The sequence below is a fragment of the Schistocerca serialis genome, chromosome 6 (genome assembly GCF_023864345.2).
Source record: "Schistocerca serialis cubense isolate TAMUIC-IGC-003099 chromosome 6, iqSchSeri2.2, whole genome shotgun sequence".
NCBI lineage: Eukaryota > Metazoa > Arthropoda > Insecta > Orthoptera > Acrididae > Schistocerca > Schistocerca serialis.
The window spans coordinates 717,184,168-717,206,259 of NC_064643.1; the positions used below are offsets into that span (position 1 = coordinate 717,184,168).

Sequence of the window (22,092 nt, forward strand, 5' to 3'; positions counted from 1 at the left end):
CAACAAAACTGCATCTAGTACCATGAGTCTTTGTTGACAAAGAATTCTCCCTTTGTAGTTATGTTATGCTTCATGACAGGTCCATGTGGGTATCTCTCCAGCCCCTATACTCAGGCCCACACAAGGTCCTCAACCATGAATAGAAAACATTAGACTTACTACTAAACAGCAAATGCCAAACAGTATCAGTGAATAGAGCACAGCCAGCCCAATCATTAGCCAACAAACTACATCTGCCTGTTACTATAGATTTGCCACCCACAGTCAATGACACCACATCTCCCCCCCCCCCTTTTCAATGTCAATGACAGCTCTCCATGAGACACAACCCATGAAATGTGCTATGATTTTTGCCCCTTCGTGTAACACCCCATCTCTACTCCTTTATCTCTGCCCAAGACAGTGTTCACTGTCGATATCACAGATATTCACCTTGATGGCCTCTTCATCAAGATTCAAGATGGCATTGTCTTCATTTTCTTCATCTCCCTGCCAATGCAACATGACACCTCAACAATCACATATAGCTACTGAACTCCTTCGAGCTACCTCCACATACTGAGCAGGACCACATAGTGGACAAAATCTTGAGTGATGGGATTCTTTCTGCTGTTGTCCATCTCCACACACAGCTCATTGACCTCACTCCAATCAACAAACCTCTCTGTTCCCACATGGGACAACACCTTTGTCCACCTATGTGGCTTTAAGACTTCCTCGTGGTCACCATCTCCTGCTCAGTTCGTGGCCCCTGCTTTGCACTACTTGGGGAGGTGGGGGGTCGCTCTGTGCCAACTATCGACCACAAAAACAGCAGTTATGACTGTTAGCTCTATGTTATTTGCTAACTTCACTTTCCCAAGTTTTTCTCATGTTTGTTCATTGTGTGTTCTTGCAGCTAGTGAATAAATTGTTCGACAGTGGATCTCATGTTGGTGATTTCTACTCCTTCATGTACAACAAAGGGATAGAAACTACCACACACATAACATTTATTAATGATCATAGAATATGATCAGCTGAACCATCGCAGCCATGTGGCCTTCATAATGTACACAAGGAAGGCATCACTCTAAGAGCCATAGTTACTAATATTGGTGCACTTGCATGCCAACTCCTTGGATAGTTTGGGATATACTGAATTTAACTGATGATAGAAGAAAACATAAAATTGCAGCAAATGAAACAGGCGAAAGGGAATATGACATCTAGAAAATGAGATTTAGAGGAAGTGCAAAATGGTTAAGAAGGAATTGTTAGAGGACAAATGCAAGGCTATAGGACCGATATAACTAGAGGACAGAGAGATACCACCAATAGAAAAATTAAAGAGCCTTTGGAGGAAAGAGATGCAGCTATATGAATGTCAGTAGCTCAGGTGGGAAACCAGTATTAGGCAAAGAAAGGAAAACTGAAAGGTGGAAGGAATACATAGAGAGATTATATAAGGGATATGAACTTGAAGGAAGTATTATAGAAAGGGAAGAGGAAGTAGATGAAGATGAGATGAGAGATATGACACGAAGAAGAATTTGACACAGACTGAAAGACCTAAGCTGAATCAATGCCCATGGTTCCATTGTTAGCTGCAACAGGTAGAAGGCGTTCTTTGTTGGTGCTGCACATTTAAGCGATTTTGATCAAAATAATCTTATGCTGCAGTGTTCTTCTCCGGCATGCCAGCATAGGAGTGTGCACAGAATCAGGTAAGTGAAAAGTTGGTGCAATACATTCGCTTATTTATATATAAAAGCCAACTGTTTAAAGTTCTAGATTCACATAATTTTCTGTTTGCATCGCTTCTTCTGCATATTCTTTTGTTGATTATCTCAATACCCGTTTGTATTGTGATATATTCTGAAATTTAGAACATTCACGAGTGCTGCAATAAACTAATACTGTTATTGTCAATTGTAGGCTTAAACTAAATTGTGCTCTTTTAGAAATTTTGAGGACAATAGGCCTATCCTTGTTCAAAACAGTCTTCACTTATTTCATTGAACAATTACATGAGAACTAGGTTAGTTTCAGAATTTTCGGAAGCTTACAAAGCTATATTTTATTTATTTGTCTATATAAATCTGTTTTTCATATATAAAAACAAAGATGAGGTGACTTACCGAACAAAAGCGCTGGCAGGTCGATAGACACACAAACAAACACAAACATACACACAAAATTCAAGCTTTCGCAACAAACTGTTGCCTCATCAGGAAAGAGGGAAGGAGAGGGGAAGATGAAAGGATGTGGGTTTTAAGGGAGAGGGTAAGGAGTCATTCCAATCCCGGGAGCGGAAAGACTTACCTTAGGGGGAAAAAAGGACAGGTATACACTCGCACACATGCACATATCCATATATATGGATATGTGCATGTGTGCGAGTGTATACCTGTCCTTTTTTCCCCCTAAGGTAAGTCTTTCCGCTCCCGGGATTGGAATGACTCCTTACCCTCTCCCTTAAAACCCACATCCTTTCATCTTCCCCTCTCCTTCCCTCTTTCCTGATGAGGCAACAGTTTGTTGCGAAAGCTTGAATTTTGTGTGTATGTTTGTGTTTGTTTGTGTGTCTATCGACCTGCCAGCGCTTTTGTTCGGTAAGTCACCTCATCTTTGTTTTTATATATAATTTTTCCCACGTGGAATGTTTCCTTCCATTATATTAAATCTCTTTTTCAGTACACATATTGTTCACAGGATATAGGACAGAAAATCTTTTCAGCTATTGGTTTTTCAAACGTCAAACATACATTATTTAAATTTTTATAACAAATTGGTTCTATACAGCTAATAATCACATGTTTTTTTGAAATACTGTATATTTATAACTTATTTCGACAATTAAAGATACAAATTACATTTTTTCTTGTGTAAGATACTGTGAGATTGAATAGTAGCAGTTTTTTAGAAGGTAGGCTGTCACAGACTTTTTAAAGCTTTGTAGTTCAGGAAGAGATTTTATATGTCTTGGTAATCTGTTGTAAAGTTTTGATCCTGCATGATATACACCTTTTTGGCATAAGTTAGCGGTACAAGTGTTTTGGATACGTAATTTAATTCGTAGCAAATCAGCATTTGTGGTTCACAGTTCAGCCAAAGTATACATCATCCCTGGGTTTCATTGTATATCGATGCAATTGAGAGCAGTTTGTAGCAAACTGGTGTTTGTGATTTAGTTACTGTAGCAGATTTTCTATCTAACATATTGTGTTACATCTAGTTTTCCCTTAAAGAGGAGTAGCCATATATATATTATCTGCTTTTATTGTAAATTTTAACTCTTTTTTTCAAGTTTGCTAACAACTGTAATTATATCCAAAACATTTTATGAAACTAGTAATCTTGCGTTGCCTCAATAGAAATCTTGATTTGTGTATCTGCTTCAATTCTTATAGGGAATTCACAATTTTTTAACTCAACAGATTAAAAGATAATCAGTAGGCTTAATTTAAAGTAATTTGTTCACTGCCTTGTAATATAATGCAACAGCCAAAATGCAGCATCACTGTGAACACTGTTCTCAAACACAGATGAGTTGGTTAACATTCCATAGCATCTGGCAGTTGGCCTGACTACTGTCAAAAGATTGGCAGCTGTTTCGAATCGGTGAGTTCGAAGAGTTCCTGAGAGTCATGTACCTGTGATACATGTACTGGAGATACTTCAAGTGCTGTACTCTCATATGGATCCTGTCTCCTCTGCAGAAACTACAGGATCTGTCATTTACAGGACCTGTCACTACCCATCCATTTGACTGGCAGTCGTAGATCTAGGTGTTTTGTACAGGATGGACGAGGACCAGGGAGGACTCAAGGTGTTGTACCGATCCCCCTAACCAACATGTCTGAGATGCTGTCTTTCACTGAAACTGAGCCAGTGGGACTCACTTCTCCTGTTTTGGGGAAACCTGTTTTGTCTAATATCAGGAGGAGGCAAACACAAAAGGTCAGGGGTCTATTAATTGTCAGCGGATCAAATATAGAGCAAATGCTGGTACCCCTAGGCAGAAATGGCAGCAAGGGGCAGGAAAGATCACCATGTGCCCTCAGTGTATATGCCTGGGGGCCCTATTCAACATGTTGAAGACGCTATTCTGACAGCCATTGAGGGAACAGTGTGCAACATACTGCAGATTGACACACACATTGGAACAAATGATGCCTGTTGTTTGGACTCCAAGGTCAGTTTTGGGTCATTCCAGTGACTGGCAGAGAAGGTTGAGAAGGCCAGTATTGCGCATGGAGTTTCAGTGAAACTTACAATTTGCAACATTGTCCCCAGAAATGATCATGACTCTTTGGTTCTGAGTCAAGTGGAAGGACTGAACCACAGACTTCGAAGGTACTGTGACAACCTAGGCTGTGACTTCCTGGACTTGCGCCATGGGATTGAGAACAGTAGTGTCCCCCTAAAAAGGTCAGGTGTGCGCAACACACAGAGGCAGTGGGATGCACACAACAGTTTTTTAGATCAGGCAACTCTCCATCCAATCTGTTTAATGATAGCTGTAGGAAACACAGAAGTATCAGTTAAGATCAAAAGAAATGCCTCGCGCAGGAGAGAGTATTAAAATCCTAATGGTAAACTACTGAAGCATTCACAACAAAGCATCAGAGTCTGAAGTGCTCATGAAAAGCAGTGAAGCTCATATAATACTAGGTGCAGGAAGCTGGTTGGAACCTGAAGTTGAAGACAGTGTGATTTTTTGGGAACATTTGTGTGTACATCGAAAGGCTAGGCAAATGGTAAGTGGAGGTGGTGTATTTGTTGCAGTAGACAAGCACTCAAATCTACCAAGATAGAAATTGAAGCTGCATGTGAGATTGTTTGGGCAAGACTCAGTATCAGGGGTGGACATAAAATGATAATTGGATCCTTCTATCGCCCATCAGACTCATGTCCTAATGTAACCGAAAACTTTAGAGAAAACCTCAGTTCACTTGTATGTAAGTTCTCCAATCATACTGTAATCATTGGTGGAGACCTTAGCCATCCAACAGTTAATTGGGGAAATTAGAATTTTGCTGTGGTGGGCATGATAAGACATCATGTAAAACATTGCTAAATGCCTTCTCAGAAAACTTCCCAGAACAGACAGTTGGAATCCCACTCATGATGGAAATATATTGGATCTAATGGCAACAAATAGACCTGACCTCTTTGAAGATGTCCACATCAAAACTGGTAGTGGTGGGCATGATAAGACATCATGTAAAACATTGCTAAATGCCTTCTCAGAAAACTTCCCAGAACAGACAGTTGGAATCCCACTCATGATGGAAATATATTGGATCTAATGGCAACAAATAGACCTGACCTCTTTGAAGATGTCCACATCAAAACTGGTGTCAGTGACCGTGACATGGTTATGGTAACAATGATTACCAAAGTACAAAGGACAGCTAGAAAAAGCAGAAACATATATATGTTCAGCAAACTAGATAAAAAAAATCAGTAGCATCACATTTCAGCGAGGAACCAGGAACTTCCGGCACAGGTCAGGAGCACATAGAAGAACTCTAGCTCAAGTTTAAAAGAATAGTTGACCATGCGCTGGATAGATATGTGCCTAGTAGAACAGTTCATAATGGGAGTGAACCTCCATAGTATACAGCCACAATAAAGAAGCTTCTAAAGAAACAGAGATTACTGCATAATAGGTGTAAAACAAAGCATTGGGCTATAGACAGAGGTGCTGAATGATCAAGAAAGCAATGTGTGATGCCTTCAATGACTACTTTAGCAGAATATTGTCAAATGATCTTTCACAGGATCCAAAGAAATTCTTGTCATTTGTAAAGGCTGTTAGTGGCACCTAAGTTAGTGTCCATCCCTAGCAAAGGAGCCCAAATTTAGTCCTTGTACCACTAAAAAAAATGAATGAAGTAAGTATTAATTTCAGTGGTATTGAGAAACAGCTGAAATCATTAAAATTGACCAAAGCTCCAGGGCCTGATGGAATCTCTGCTGATTCCATACTGAATCTGTGGCTGAGTTAGCCCTCTTCTAACTATAATTTATCATGGATGCCCCAAACAAGAAACCCTGCCCAGTTATCGGAAAAAGCGCAGGTCACACCCATCTACAAGAAGGGCAGTACAAGTGGACCACAAAATTACTGTCCGATACCTTTGACATTGATTTGTTGTAAAATCTTAGAACATATTCTGAGATCAAAAATAATGATTTGTCTTGTACAGAATGACCTCCTCAGTGCCAAACACATGAGTTCTGAAAACATCGATAATGTGAAACCCAACTAACACTTTTCTTATATGATATTCTGAAAGCTTCGGATCAAGATAACAAAGTAGATGCAGTGTTCCTTGGTTTCCGAAAAGCATTTGACTCAGTACCGCACCTATGCATATTGTCAAAAGTGTGAGTATCAAGTGAAATTTGTGACTGGATTGAAGACTTTTTGGCAGCGAGGACACAGCATGTTATCTTGCATGGATAGTCATCGTCAGATGTAGAAGTAATTTCGGGTGTGCCCCAGGGAAGTGTGTTCAGACTGTTGTTGTTCATGTTGTATATGAATGACCTTGCAGACAATATTAATAGTAAAATCAGGCTTTTTGCAGAGGGCACAGTTGTATATAATGAAGTACCACCTGAGAGAAGCTGCATAAGTATTCACTCCAAACTTGATAAGATTTCAAAGTGATGCTAAGATTGCCAACTTGCTCCAAATGTACAGAAATGTAAAATTGTGCACTTCAAAAAATGAAAAAAGTACTATTTTATGACTGTAATATCAATGAGTCACTGTTGGAATTGGGCAACACATACATATACATTCTGTATGGATATGAAATGGAATGATCACGTAGGTTCAGTCGTGGGTAAAGCAGGTGGTAGGCTTCAGTTTATTGGTGGAATACTGGTTAACTGCAATCACTCTTCAAAAGAGATTGCTTACAAATCACTCGTGCAACCTATTCTAGAATATTGCTCAAGTGTGTGGGACCCCTACTAAATAGGACTATCAGGGATGTTGAACCTGTACAGAGAAGGACAGCACACATGGTGACATTTGTTTTATCCATGGGAGAGTGTCACAGAGATACTGTAGGAACTGAGCTGGAAGACTCTTTAAGACAGACGTAAACTATCCTGAGAAAGTCTATTAATAAAGTTTCAAGAATCAGCTTTAAATAATTACTCTAGGGATATACAACAACCTATGTGTCACTCACACAGGGATTGTGATGATAAGATTGGAATAATTACTGCATGCACAGAGGCATTCAAAGAATGATTTTTCCTGCACCCTAATAACTGGTACAGTGGGACATACCCTCTGCCATGCACCTCATGGAGGTAGGCAGAGTATAGATGTAGCTGAATGTGTAGAAAGTTAGAACAATGTATTAGCAGATAAATGTTACTTATATTGAAATGGCTATCTTGTTGTCTAAGGTGTCTTCTTTGTTCATGCATAAACTTTACAGAATTATTGGTCCAAGGTGTTTCAATGACAAGTTGTGGGATAATTATTATTGCTTTTTATGATTATCTATATTTATTTATAAGTTCTTGGAACACTTTTTACTACCATACTTGTTCATAAACCAACATTCTGCAGTGCTTTTACACAAGACCAGGACCATAACTCCTCAGATTGCTACATGGACCAACTATTAGTTACTGAAACTAACACTGAACACGCTACTGAAACCACACTGGTGCTTAAAATTTCTATATGTATTACGAACACAGCTTTCAGATCATCCTATAAATGTAGGATATAACCCAAATTAGTAAAAACATAACTGTCTTAATTGGAATTGCTTTTCATATATAACTTACATTATGCTTTATGAAAATAATTATTTACGTGAAGATTTATGTGCCTGAAGTTTCATAACAAAGGTTGCAAATTTTGACAATATGAAAAATAGCACTTCCTGTAATTATATTATCGATAGTAAACTTTTAAAAAATTATAAATGAAAACAAAGATTTTGTATGAAAACTGAAGCATAATAATATCATTATTACTGTAAAGTAGTTCTTATATCATTTAAGTTGACAACTGTAATTACTAACTTTTATGGTCCAAAATCGATGTGAAATGGATCAATATGAAAATTAAAATTATATTATCAGAAAAATAGTGTTTTAAATATATGCAAAAATATCTCCAGACATAGCATATATAATTTAAGTGTGAATATTAACCCATCTGGCCAAAATTTGAACGGAACTGAACATTTCAATTGACATGCAAAAATTCTGAAGAGGTAAGATTTATTACACTATGGAACCATAATTGTATCCAGATGTGCACTTCTCCACCTGAAGCAAATTGAGGGCTATGAAAATCTTTCTTCAGGGCACCAAAAATTTGGAAATTGCATGAAGAGAGATTGGAACTGCATGGAGGATGTGTAAAGGCTTCCCAGCAACACTTCTGCAGCGTAGTCAAAACAAACTCGGCAGCATTTGGGCCCACCTCTCGAAAGTCCACTGTTGCCACACCGTGTCTCCATTCCCTACTGTGCTTGTTCAGATAGGGACAATCTTAAACCATATCATCCCTACACAGGAAAATGTTTGAAAATGCTGTCATTGTAATGAAATGCTGATAGACTTTGATAACAATGATAAATCATATTTCAAAAGTGTGGTTTTTGCAGTGTGGTTACCATGTAATTAAAGTACTGTGACAAAATTAGTGGAGTACTTTTTGGTATTGAAATTAGTAAAATTCCATGCTGGCTGAATAATAAGGGAAGGGCAGCCACTCATGTATAGTGGAACAGTGCTGATTGGTTGCCTTTTCCTTATTTTACATATTGCTCTGTCTAGGAATTTTCATTATTTTGTACTTGTGGGTGTACCCACAGAAAATAACAAAGACAATGCAACAAACACAATAACAGTTCAATACATTGCATGTCATTCCCTTATGTAGCAATTCCACAACCACTTTAGATTAGATTAGTTTTTCGTTCCATAGATCCGTGCTAAGGAGATCCTCATGGATGTGGAACATGTCTTTTTTTTTAAAAAAAAGCTGAAATAACAATACTAATAGTATGAGTATATACAATACATCATTTTTTAAAGCTGAAATAACAATACTAATGGTATGAGTATATACAGTACATCATTTGTTTCTATTAAAAAATTCATCAATGGAGTAGAAGGACTTAGCCACTAGTAAGTCTTTCAGACTCCTTTTAAACTGATCTTTATTTGTAACTAAATTTTTTGTGTGTGCTGGCAAATTATTGAAGATGAGTGTTCCTGAGTGGTGGACCCCTTTTTGAACTAAAGTAAGTGCTTTGAAGTTCTTGTGCAGATCATTTTTGTTCCTGGTATTGTATGTATGAACTGAGCTGTTTGTTGGAAAAAAGAGACATATTATTTAGGACAAATTTCATTATGGAATAAATATACTGAGAGGCAGTAGTTAGTATACCCAGTTCTTTGAAGAGGTTTCTACTGAACGTCCATGAATTTACTCCACAAAGAATAAGTATTACACGCTTTTGGACTCTGAAAACTTTTGTTTGACTTGTAGAGTTACCCCAAAACATTATACCATATGACATTATGGAATGAAAGTAGGCAAAGAATGCAAGCTTTTTCATTTTTATGTCGCCTATGTCTGCTAACACTAGAATTGCAAATACAGATTTGTTAAGGCGTTTCTGCAGTTCTGTGGTGTGCTCCTCCCAACTGAATTTATTATCAATTTGTAACCCCAGGAATTTAAGACTGTCAACCTCTTCTATCTGCCCTTCTTCATACTTTATGTATATGCTGGGTGCAAACCTCTTACAGGTTCTGAATTGCATATGGTGAGTCTTTTCGAAGTTTAACATCAGTGAGTTGGCTTTAAACCATTTATTAAAATCCATGAAAATATCATTAGCAGATTTTTCTAGAACTACACTCGACATACTATTTATTGGAATACTTGTGTCATCTGCAAACAAAACGAACTCTGCTTCTGGCAATGTAACTGATGAGAGATCATTAATGTACACAAGAAAAAGCAATGGCCCTAAGACAGATCCTTGTGGGACACCACATGTAATTTCTTCCCATTCTGATGATGACTTAATTCACTAGTCCCTTGCACTGACACCCTTTATTTCCTGTTAGCGAGGTATGACTTGAACCATTTTGCAGCACTGCCTGTTACACCATATAACTCTAATTTATTTAAAAGAATGTTGTGGTTCACACAATCAAATGCCTTTCACAAATCACAGAAAATACCTGCTGCTTGTAATTTGTTATTTAATGAATTAAGTACATTTTCACTGTAGGTGTAAACAGCCTTCTCGATATCAGATCCCTTCAGAAAGCAAAACTGTGTTCTTGATAATAAGTTATTTGTGGTCAGATGGTTGAGAAGCTGCCTATATTTATTACTTTTTCTAAAATTTTTGAGAATGCTGGCAAAAGTGAAATCAGTCTGTAGTTTGATGGTATCTCTTTATCCCCTTTCTTGAATAGAGGCTTTACATCTGCATGTTTTAGCCAGTCAGGAAGCGTCCCAGTTATAATTGACTGCTTACACAAGTAACTTATAATTGTACTACACTCACAAGAACATGCCTTAATTAACTTTGTTGATATTTCATTGTAAGTTATTATGGAAGTTATTTCTTTTGGTGAAGTGAGTGACATATTCATGGACCTGAAGCTATTTGTAAATGCTAGTTTCAGATATTCAAGGGCATAATTTACTGATCCTGACAATCCCATTTCATCAGTAACGGATATAAAGTACTTGTTAAATAGATTTGCCACACTATGCCCATCTGTTACTAATGTGTCATCTACCCTTAATGCTATTTGCTCCTGTTCCTTTCTGGTTCTACCAGTCTCCTCCTTCACTATATCCCATATTGTTTTTATTTTGTTCCCTGACATTGCTATCTTCTTTTTGTAGTGCATTTGTTTAGATGTCTGAATTACTTTTTTTTTATATTTTACAGTATTCCTTGTATTTAGCTAAATCATCAGCACTGGAACTATTCTTGGTTGACAGATACATTTTCCTTTTTGTCTTACAGGAAGTCTTTATTCCTTTTGTAATCCATGGTTTTATTAAAGACTTCTGTTTAATTTGAGTAACTTTTAGAGGAAAACAGTTTTCAAACATGGTACTGACATTGTACATGAATGTGTTATATTTTTCATTCATGTCATGAGCACTATAAACATCTTTCCAGTTCATATCTTTGAGCAGTTTTCTAAAACTCTCAATTTTTGGTTGATTGACTACTCTCCCGTACTCAGAGTTAGCAGTCTTGATAATCTGCTTCGAATTTACATCTAAAACAACGAGCTGCATGTCGTGATCTGATAGTCCATTTATTACAGGTTTTATGATATGATTTTGTCCCTTTGATTTGTGTATAAAAATTTTATCAATGGCTGTCCTTGAGGATTTAGTGATCTTAGTTGGAAAGTTTACAGTGTGAGTTAGATTGAAAGACAACATTACTAACTGCAGTAAATGTTTACTGGAAGATTGCATTAGAAAAATCTGTATTAAAGTCACCAGCAATCAAAATTTCTTTGTTTCTTCCTGTTAAATAACCCAAAAGAGCTTCTAGATGATTTATGAATAGGCTATAATTTCCTGCAGGTGCTCGGTAAATAGTTACTATTATATAGGATCTGTTACGGAACTCTACTTCTGTTGCACGCTTCTAGATGCTGTTCTAAACCGAATGTCAGTGTTCTTAAATTTATGGCAGCTTTTAACAAATGTAGCAACTCCTCCATCCATATCTACTCTGCAGAAGTAGGAAGCTAGCTTAAATCCTGAAATGTCTAACATATATATACCAGTGGTCACTTGATGTTCAGAGAAGCAGATTATGTCAATTAGGTGAGATGAATTCATTTCATCAATACAAATGAGTACTTCATCAACTTCATTTCTGAGTCCCGGAATGTTCTGGTGTAATAAAGATAACTGATACTGCATACTACTTAAAACTTATTCTCAAATACAGAACCTCAAATGCTGATTGTAACAAAATGACTCCATAAATTGTTCAAGTAAACTGATCATGAGATATTTTTCACCATTTGCAAATATGTCTAAGCTTGCAGCCACTGAAAGCAGGGAAAATAGGATAAGACCCAAAACAGTAATGAAAGTAAAACCAGTCTGTTCGGAAGTGCACATCTGTAAAATCAAACTCTGTTGCTGGGTGAAATGTAATACCATTTTGCTCCACCCTGTGCGGTGTAACATGATCAGATCCTCCTTGGCACAATTTCTGTGAGGTGGTAGAGGTGTTATTTCTCAAGCCTGTCTCCTTCAATGGCTGCCTCCTAGGCTCATATGGTGCACAACAATGATGTGCTGCAAGTTTCAACTGGTCCAAGGCTTGCTCATTCGGGTTCATGCCAGAAATTACTACAAACAAATCTACTTGGTTGATTCCTTTCTCCTGGAGGAGATGTTCGCAAGATGGTCACAGTGCTCCTACATTACCATCTTGAAAGATGAACCCATCGCCTGTGGAGCATGTCAGCAGTTTAGAGAATCCTGCCTCCAAAACACTACAGAAGCAGTTCATCATAACTGTGTTTCTCATACGGTGTGTATTCTAATTCTTTCCACGTAACTGAGGGATCCTCCTCACAACAGCATCTATGACGCACAAAAGTGTGACTGAGTAACGGAAAATAGGATTTAAACTCAGTAATAATAACAAAACTATAAAAGAAAGGGGGGGGGGGGGGGGGGAAGGACAGAAAGAGAGGAGGTGAAGGAAAAAGGCTGCATATGGATTACGACTCAACGAGATGGGAGGATCCCTGAATCATTCAGGACATTTTAGTTAAAAGCAAGTAGTTGAATTAAATAATTTATTAAACCACAAAAAACATTCATATTACTTGTTCTGGAATACCACACTACATCACATTAGAATCATTTTACATAGGTATTACATAACTAAAGAGTTTATTTACATTTGTTACATTACAATGCAAAAATCTACAATTCTCTGAATTTTCACTGTAAAAACAGATCACCTCATTATGTGTCACCATTATATATGCACTCCATGTATTCAGACAAGTCAAAATAATGAATGTATTGGCATGAAAACAATAACAACTGCCAGTGAAGGCAAAATTTGTATACTGCAAATTTAAACTGGTGAAAGAGGGAAGAAAACACCTGAAATACACAGAATCAGCAACAACAATCACCACATATAGTACATGAACTCTGAAGTCTCAACCTGCAGACACACTAGAAATTATAATCTAGCACTAAACTGCGTAACGCTGATTATCATTGTCATATACATGGTATTTAATGTAACTCCTCCTGTGTGTGAAATCTTTCCTGTCTTCCTGCCATCCACGTTCTGGAGCATCTTCGTAACAGAAGGCATCATCGTTCTTTCCAAAAAGTTCAGCTGCTCTGCTGATGTCATCCCTATAAAGCAAAAAATAATTAAGAAATTTTTAATTACATACAATGACACTAAACATGTGATCTCTCAAACAAATAATGTATGGAAGTTATTTACAATTTATACAAAATAGATACTTGTTTTTAAGTTTTAATGTCATTCATAGAAGTTACCAGACTCATGTATGACATGTTACAAGTGATGTGGAAGTTGTTGGACACCCTTAGCAATAGCAGTTGTATTGATAATTTGGAGTGGACTGGTCTATTGTCTGATGAATCACTGTAACACTTTTAAGCAAATGTCATGAAGTGCTTGCTTTATCTTACTAATTTTCAATTGAAAAGTAAAAACATTTTATTCAAAGTACTGACCATTGCTTTCTATACATTTTGATCACCTTTCTGGCAATTTGTGGACACCATACCAATAGAAACGTTCGTCTTTTGAAGCAAACCAATCAGACACCCAATTTTCGACTTCTTCGTAGGAATCGAAGTGTTCCTCAGCTAGTGTGTGTCCCATTGATGAAAACAAATGGTAGTCGGAAGGGACCAAGTCTGGTGAATATGGCGGGTGGGGTAGCAGCTCCCAGCCAAGTGTTTTGATTGTATCCTGAACCAGTTTTGCTTTGTGTGCAGGTGCATTGTTGTGTACAAAAATTACTTTGCCGTGTCTTCTAGCCCATTCTGGTCTTTTTTTCAATCAATGCATAGTTCAAATTGATCATTTGCTGTCTGCAGCGATTAGTATTCACAGTTTCACCAGGTTTTAGAAACATAATACACCACACCTTTCTGATTCCACCAAACACAGAGCATTGTCTTCTTGCTGAATCGATCTGGCTTTGCAGCCAATGTTGATGGTTGTCCCGGATTAACCCATGATTTTTCCCGTTTAGGATTCTTAAATCCATTTTTCATCGCCAGTAACAATCTGATGCAAAATTGATTTTCTTTCATGTCTTTGAAGCAAAATTTGACAAATGGTTTTTCGGTTTTCCATTCAATTCATATGGCACCCATTTTCCACACTTTTGGATCTTTCCATAGCTTGCAAACAGTCAGAAATTGTTTGTTGTGCAATATTTAGCATTGCTGCCATTTGCTTCTGACTCAAAGTATCATCTTCATCCAATATTGGTTGCAATTCAGCGTCTTCAAACTTTTTTGGTGGTCTTCCACGTTCTTCATTTTTTACATCAAAATCATTATTTCTGAACCGTTGAAACCATCTTCTGCATGTTGCTTCTGATAGAGCTTGATCACCATATGCCTTGACAAGCATTCGATGCGACTCTGCAGTACTTTTTTTCAAATGAAAACAAAAAAATAATGCTTTCAGCAAATCATCACTTTCTGGTACAAAATTCGACATTGTTAACACGATGAAAACATATGATGATGTTTGTTTCATGACTTGATGTATACTAAATATCTTTGACAGATGTCATACCAACCAAACAAGCAAACAAAAAAATAAATAAAAAATATAAAAAAAAATTAAAGCTCGTTCACAACAAATCTTCCCTATCAACACATTTGTATCCTAACACTCATTTCATACCGGTACACTTGCTAGGAATCAGGTGAAGTCACAAGCGCTTAAGTCCAGGGAGAGTAGCGGTAGCACAGCACTCCACAGCCCGCCCCATCACTCAAGCCATTCAGTCACACCTTTCACCATAAGCACCCAAGCACTGTCCAGCAAAACGATGGGATGTTCCTGCAGAAAGCATCATCACTTCTTTCTCTAACTTGTTCACTTTTGCAACACAGCCTGTTACCAGCTTGCAGACAGAAGCAATAACACTTCCTGCAGGAGCCACCCATCATTTTGTAGGACAATGCTCGGTTGCATACGACACAGGTTACGGCTGATTTGTTTGATCAAAGGGATTTGGGGGGGGGGGGGGGGGAGGGTGCAGTAGCATCCACCACACTCTCCGCACTTAAGCTCTTGTGACTTCAACCTGATTCCTCAGATAAAGCAAGCACTTCATGGCATTCCCTTCAGAACGTCCTCTCAAACTATCAACACAACTAGCACTTCTAAGGCTAATCTACACCTTCCACATCACTGGCAATGGATTATACACAATGCTGCTCACTAGTTTGAAGGGAAGTAAAACTCTGAAAAATGTACCTATTTTCTATAAGTTGCAAGTAAATCGTTGTCACTATTAAGGTTCCAAAGAATACCCTCTGTTAAGAACTGGGAGGACAGCCCTTCACTACATCTTAGTGAGGATTATAGGAACTGATCACAGCGAACCCTATGACCAACATAGATGATCACATGAGTTAGTAAGTCAATGTCTGCAACCCTCATGATTGGACTGCTCTATGACACTATAGACAGACAGACAGACAGACTGTTCAATGACATTACTGACCTTAAAGAACAATACTTCCTTCAGACTGTATGAAACAAAAAGTTTTCATCATAAAGCTACCAAATTTGTTAATTTCCATACTGGCTTCACAAGAGTTATAACTCCATTTTCAACAACAGGACTCATTTTATTTTTAGTTGAACAAGTGTTGTACTAATCCCATATCAGAGGACTATTCCATCAGAAATCATAAAAACTTACATGTAACCTTTAAGAAATGGCATGTGTTGATTCCAGTACATAAAAAAGTTAAAGTACTGACAGTCGGGTCCAATCCTTATTTTTTTACAGTGGAGCTCATATGGACAACAGATGTGTACAATTAATCTTTTACACATCACTAAGACAGGAAGTTCTTAACAGCATGTCATACATCAATTAGGCCATCAATATTTTACCTTTTATTTTCTTGTTTGTATGTACTTGGATCAACAAGTGGCAATATTACTCAAGCAGAGTTACTGAAAAGTCTACAGCTTTTGACTTTTTACACTTTGTAACTGGCAACTGCCTTTGAAATACAGTGCCAAAGAAAACTTTTTGTATCCCTTGTACATACAGCTTATCAATGATTCGACCACACATTGGAGCTGAACGCAAAGATCAGATTTTTGGTAGTGTTTAAGGAATACTTTTGCTTTTTGCTGACATGCTGTGATGTGGAGGAGGCAGCAGTGAAAAAAACTGTAGTGTTGGAGATGTGTTTAACAACAGTCATTGAGGATAACTCCTTAATATTGAATGGACCACACACACACACTCTCCAAAATGCAGTATCACAAAATTCCCTTCACCTATACAGCTCAAATAAAGTCAGTGATATCAAAATTGTACACAAATTGAAAATTGCACACGGACTGAAAACCCTAAACTCCCAGATTCACTTGACCAATTAAAATACAAACAAAAAGCTATACAATAAAACAAACAAACCATAAATAACACATTAAAAACCAAATAAAACAAAAAATTAGTTACAAACAAATACAACTAGGTTGCACCCCCCCCCCCCCCTCCCCACACACACCCAATGTAAGTGAAACCAAATCCTCCAAACAACCCCAACATCCCCCTACCTCCCTTTGAACCACCCCAACCCAACCATTACCACTTCTAAACCCAACACCAGCAAAGAAACAGAACAAACAAGAACTAAATCCATTTAAAAAAAAATTGCTGTTCTCAAAACAAAAGAAGTTGATGGCGCTTAAAATTCAGAACAGGGCCAGCGGTTAATGTTTCTTGGTGTATTAGTGAATTTAGAGAGAAATATTTTCTGACTATGACAGCGATTGCTATAAAGTGGACTGCTTTAAGCGATTTAGTCCTGTACAGCAACACTGTCCATTGGTGCATGTATCATGGATTAACTGCAAACTGTCACATAACACACCTACTACACAAGTCAAAACAGATGGGTGGAATCTCACATTTCCCTTGAACCAGGTGAAGTGACCAGCCAAATTTAATTCATAAACATGCAGAGCTTATTTATTGGAGACTATGATCCTCAACAATAAAGGGACAATGATGAATGAGCTTTTGCCATTAAGTTAAGAAGTATTTATAGATTATAGTATTATTTTCTATAACTACCTGTATTTATCAGCAACAACTTTCTTGCCAGTAATTGGGTCTGTAATATCTCCAAGAGGATATATAATATCTTTCACTTCATGAGTGATAAGGGTTGTCATTTTCTGTGGTAGTTGTTGTATCAAAACTATATCTCCCGTCTTGCACTTTTTCCCAGGGTCATGTGCATATATGTATTCATCTTTCCTGAAATACTACAAAAGTAATCAGTCAGTTCTGAAGAAACACACATAGTGATAACAATTAATTACTCTGCAATAAGTAACAGCAGCACATTCATTTTGCTCATTTGTCTTTGCTATCTAAAATTAAATTGTGACAATCAGAAAGTGAAATGGAAGCACTCCTACAGTAATTCCAAGATTAAATACTTGGAGCAATATGACAGACCACGAACAAGTGCAGCATGTGGATGGCCCATATATGAGAGAGAGAGTGAATTTTCATGGATCCACTAAAGAATCAGTCACCAAACAGGGCACAAGGACTGCATATCCGTTCGAGTCAACGAAAATACTTGATATCCGATAGGCTAAACAAGAAAACGGTCGAGAAAAAAAAAAAAAACCATCAAGTAGACCCTAAAATAAAATACCTATCAGAAGTTTTCTTTTTCTATGGCTGCTGCATCACCTTTTGGTGCAATACAAAATACTGAGAGCGCTGTACAAATTGAGAAACTGGAAGCACGATATTTACCGGCAACTTTAACACAGACTACAGTGAAGAACTGGTAAAAACATGGCAGTATTAAATACAAATGCGCGCCAACCAATAATAACAGAGAGAAAATGTACTGAATGGTGAGCAGTCGATTAAACTGGATAGCTTCTTAGCAAGAGTAAATATTGTCCTGAACTATTTGACTCCAGGCGCGACAACATTGGAATTCAATCAAATAAAAAAACTTCACTTTCGTGCTGTGATCCATTAGCACGATTTGTAATTGTTTACATCTAGTATGATTTCCGTTTTGTATGTCTTACCATTAATAAATTTTTATCGAGTTCCATTCTTTTTACTTTAAATTTTGACGCATTTCGCTTTACGCAGGGAACACACTGTCCCAGCAATAAATATGATCTATTCACAACGCCTGTTGCCATTATCTACAAGAATAACAAAACTGTAACCACTCGCGACTCACGCAACACACCCCTTTCGGTCCAAAACAAAATACCCCTCTACTCTTGAGCCTAAAGTAGTAAACAAACTATAAAACATAAATCGACATCGAGTTATCGATCTACCACCAATATGACTTTGCCGCTGCCACTTAGCCCCACAAATGAAGGATCCATGTCACATTGACATTGATTAATAAGAATGGATAGCCCATACGAACGAAATACGAAACTACCGGAATCTTTAAGGTTCGTCCGCACGCAACGATCTGTCTGCGCAATGTCTGCACACATCGTATCTGCGTCGATAGATTGTTGCTTGTGAACAGTAGTTTTGCGCAGATATTGGATATGTGCAAACCTGGAAATTGCGATTGGAGGTTTGAGCAAAACTGCTCAAATCTGTGGCTTCAAATCACGTCTGCGCAGAAAAGTTGGATACTAGATCGCCGCTAATATGGCGCTAAAACTTGCTTGAGTAAGCTGTTTCTTCTGTTTGGTATTTCTAATCTGTGTGTGCATAATAAATTTTAAAGTGGCAGGTACACGTCAGTGTTCTAGAGAGTTGACTGCCGATTTATCGAAATGTAGAGAAGTACTACATATTTGTGGAAAATGAAAAGCCCGGAATACAGCAATATGGATAAGAAGGCAGCTGCTTATAATTCTGCTAACAGAGAAATTGCGAGAGGTTGACCCAACGGTAAATAGGGAAACAGCACAGAAAGAAAAAAAAAAGAGCCATGCGATTGGTTTGCTGTAAAGAGCTAGCAAGGTAACGAAGCCTTTTCGATCTGGTGCTGGGGGAAACTGGTAGCATATTATCCCTCAGTACTATCCTATGGCATAAATTAATGTGGGTTGTGATAGCGTAGCAAAAAAATAGGCCCTATTTATTCTAAAGAAGAGTGCAGTCAGAATGTTGTATTAAGCTGATTATGTAAGATCGTGGAACAGCACCTTCGGGGACATAGTTATTATTACACATATTTTACTTTCTAATATAGTATGTAGTTCATAACAGGAGTGATTTAGAGCTGATCTATAGAACTCACTACCACAGTATGAAAAGTAAAATGTTCCAGATATATAGAAAGCAATTTTTTTATATTCTGGTGGAAAAGTAGTTGATAGACTTCATACAGGTCGTTGGAAATCTCTACTTAGAAACATACTAAACTATAGCTCATCGTTCATGTATATAATTCTAAGAATACAATCTCTCTCAAAAACGTCTAAAACTGTAAAAAAATTACCTGTAACTTTGCAGAATTGAAGTACAGTACTTAGAAGTTGCTTTCATGAAATCTTCCTTCAGGACAGTGTAAATAGCTTCATTTGTAGTGAGTATGATTTCACTCAATGATTGTTTCGAAATTGCAGTAGCAAATTCTATATCCTCATAGCTCCTATTGCCAGCACTCTCTAATGTCACCGTCAGCCACTCAGGTGGCTAAATTGCTCTCCTCGTGCACGCTTTACATACGAGGAGTTACGAGCGGCAAAATATGAGTACACGTTTCTAAATCCGTCCACAAATAACTACGTCAGTCGTCGACATCCCCCTGTAACTCGTGAAGTACATTTATGTCCGAAAATGTCTTCACTTAAACAGCCACTGGGTAGACCATTTTGATCTGTCTTTCTGTTTCCTTGATTTTTCTTGCATTTTTTTTAGCAACAGAATCTGCCAACACAGACTGTAACAGAATTTTGTCCATTTCTGAATAAATGAAATCACCTTTGAGGTTACTGTACGACACTGTAGTCGCTTTCCACTGAAATTCCTTTTCTACACCGATAGACGGAGGGTGAGCAGTAGACTGGAACTTGTGTTATGTGAACAGGCCAAATTTGCAGAAGTCTGTTGCATGAACAGACATTTACACAGATATCTATGTAGATATATCGTTGTGTGTGTTTAGAAATGAATTAAGCCGGGTTTCTACAGGCATGAATTTGTTATAAATGCAGCATCCCTTCCCTCTCTCACCACTACACTCAAATGCACGTAAGCGTTTCCACATGTCATGTTGGAAACGTTACTTATGCGACTTGCGGGATGGAGACAAGTGAAATTATTCATTTGGGTGTTTAGCAGTTTTTAGCCAAGGAGGTCATAGTGACGTTGATGAACAAAAATCGGACCCACAAATGTTGAGTATGGAAATGGACATCTAATAGGAAAGATTTAGGAACATCCAGTAGACTAGTAAGGGAGCTATCTGCCGAGGACGACGTTTCGTTCTGAAACGGAAATATGTGGCAACTTAAGTCACTGCAACACAACAATTGCATTCCAAAGAGCACTATTTTATAATTTGTATGCTATCTATAATACACTGAAGAAGCATCAGAAAGTATGGTTTCGTCTTAACAGTCCAGCTTTGTTTTTATTTTCAGTGTTATTCAAGGTGCTGATTGGTGACTGGTGCTGAAAATATACGTTTATTTTATTGGTACATTACTTAATTTTGTAACCAGTGTGCTACTGTGCAGAGCAGTTATTACTCAGTGGTAGCAGCGATATGAACACTGTTACATTTGCATAGGATTTTAACGATGTCAAGAGTAATTTTAAATCCCTAAGACCACAAATAAATTTCCATTCCACTATGATATTTAAACTCAATGAGTAAAGCCAAAAGTTATCATCATTATACTGAAATAAAAATAGCTTTCCAGTATTGACTGTTGTGCAGTAATATGAACCTCAGCACTATCACACACTCAACTGCAATACTTTTTAATACAATTCGTCACTTCAAATAACGTTGTGTTACTCTAAGAAATAAGTCATTATAGAGAGTCATTGAATGCTAAAAAGCTGTTCTTGTCGCATTGTTTAAGAACAATTTGCCACTTAATAAAGCATTTATTTGCCTACATGAAGACTAAGCTTATTTCTCTGGCACCACACTAACCGTTCACATAAATAAGAACTGTGCTATCCAATGAACCAGAGTAGAATGAGAGCAGCTATTTCTGCCTGCAATTGCTGACGATCAAAGGCGTTGGGGGGGGGGGGGGGAGGAGTGAAATCGTGCAAAAAAGCAGAATAGCTTTCAACTTTCGTTAACTTACACCTAAGTTGGCACGAGAGAGTGCAAGTTGTATGTTTCCACATGTAAATTGACTTAGGCAAGTAATGGTGGCGAGATGCATGTGTAAAAATTTCATGTCTATGGAAACCTGACTATGTTATTAGTGGCGTGGTTGTAGAAGTTTGACAGATGTCTCGAGTCTAGTGTATTCTGTTTGACTGAAACAATGGATCATCCCTTGGTATATCAGTTTGCGCCAACTGGCACAGTTCATGAGTTCAGTTCATGTTTTGTACTACTCGCGATTTTCGAGAGTTGTAAATACATTGTGTTCTTAGACAGCAGTTCTGACTTTGTACTATGTTTTACTAGATTACTGCAGCCATAAAATAGTGATCCCCATTAGAAAAATGGAGACTAAAGAACAAGAAATTGAAAGTGTACCGACAATGCCCACAACACCTGAAGTAGAAAATATTACGCCAAAACAACAGTTTTACACCACTATGAAGCCAAACGCAGAG

General features: G+C 37.6%; 1 protein-coding gene across 1 annotated transcript; it reads right to left on the bottom strand.

Moving 5' to 3' along the window:
• Nucleotides 1-12,838: 12,838 nt before the first annotated feature.
• LOC126483911 (28S ribosomal protein S17, mitochondrial) lies at nt 12,839-18,729 on the bottom strand. Its single transcript, XM_050107184.1, has 3 exons — nt 18,387-18,729; nt 17,401-17,594; nt 12,839-13,432 (listed from the first exon to the last, which is right to left on the bottom strand). The coding sequence occupies exons 1-3, from the start codon at nt 18,504-18,506 to the stop codon at nt 13,264-13,266; spliced, it is 483 nt and encodes a 160-aa protein (XP_049963141.1). The 5' UTR covers nt 18,507-18,729; the 3' UTR covers nt 12,839-13,263.
• Nucleotides 18,730-22,092: the final 3,363 nt, after the last annotated feature.

What these genes read in the sequence shown, in the direction of transcription:
- LOC126483911 (XM_050107184.1), bottom strand. Translation starts at nt 18,506, where the DNA reads ATGGCAACAGGCGTTGTGAATAGATCATATTTATTGCTGGGACAGTGT. An exon ending in TCGATAAAAATTTATTAATG is followed by an intron (nt 17,595 to 18,386) that starts GTAAGACATACA and finishes TTACTTTTGTAG; the next exon opens with TATTTCAGGAAAGATGAATA. An exon ending in GTTGTTGCTGATAAATACAG is followed by an intron (nt 13,433 to 17,400) that starts GTAGTTATAGAA and finishes TTTGCTTTATAG; the next exon opens with GGATGACATCAGCAGAGCAG.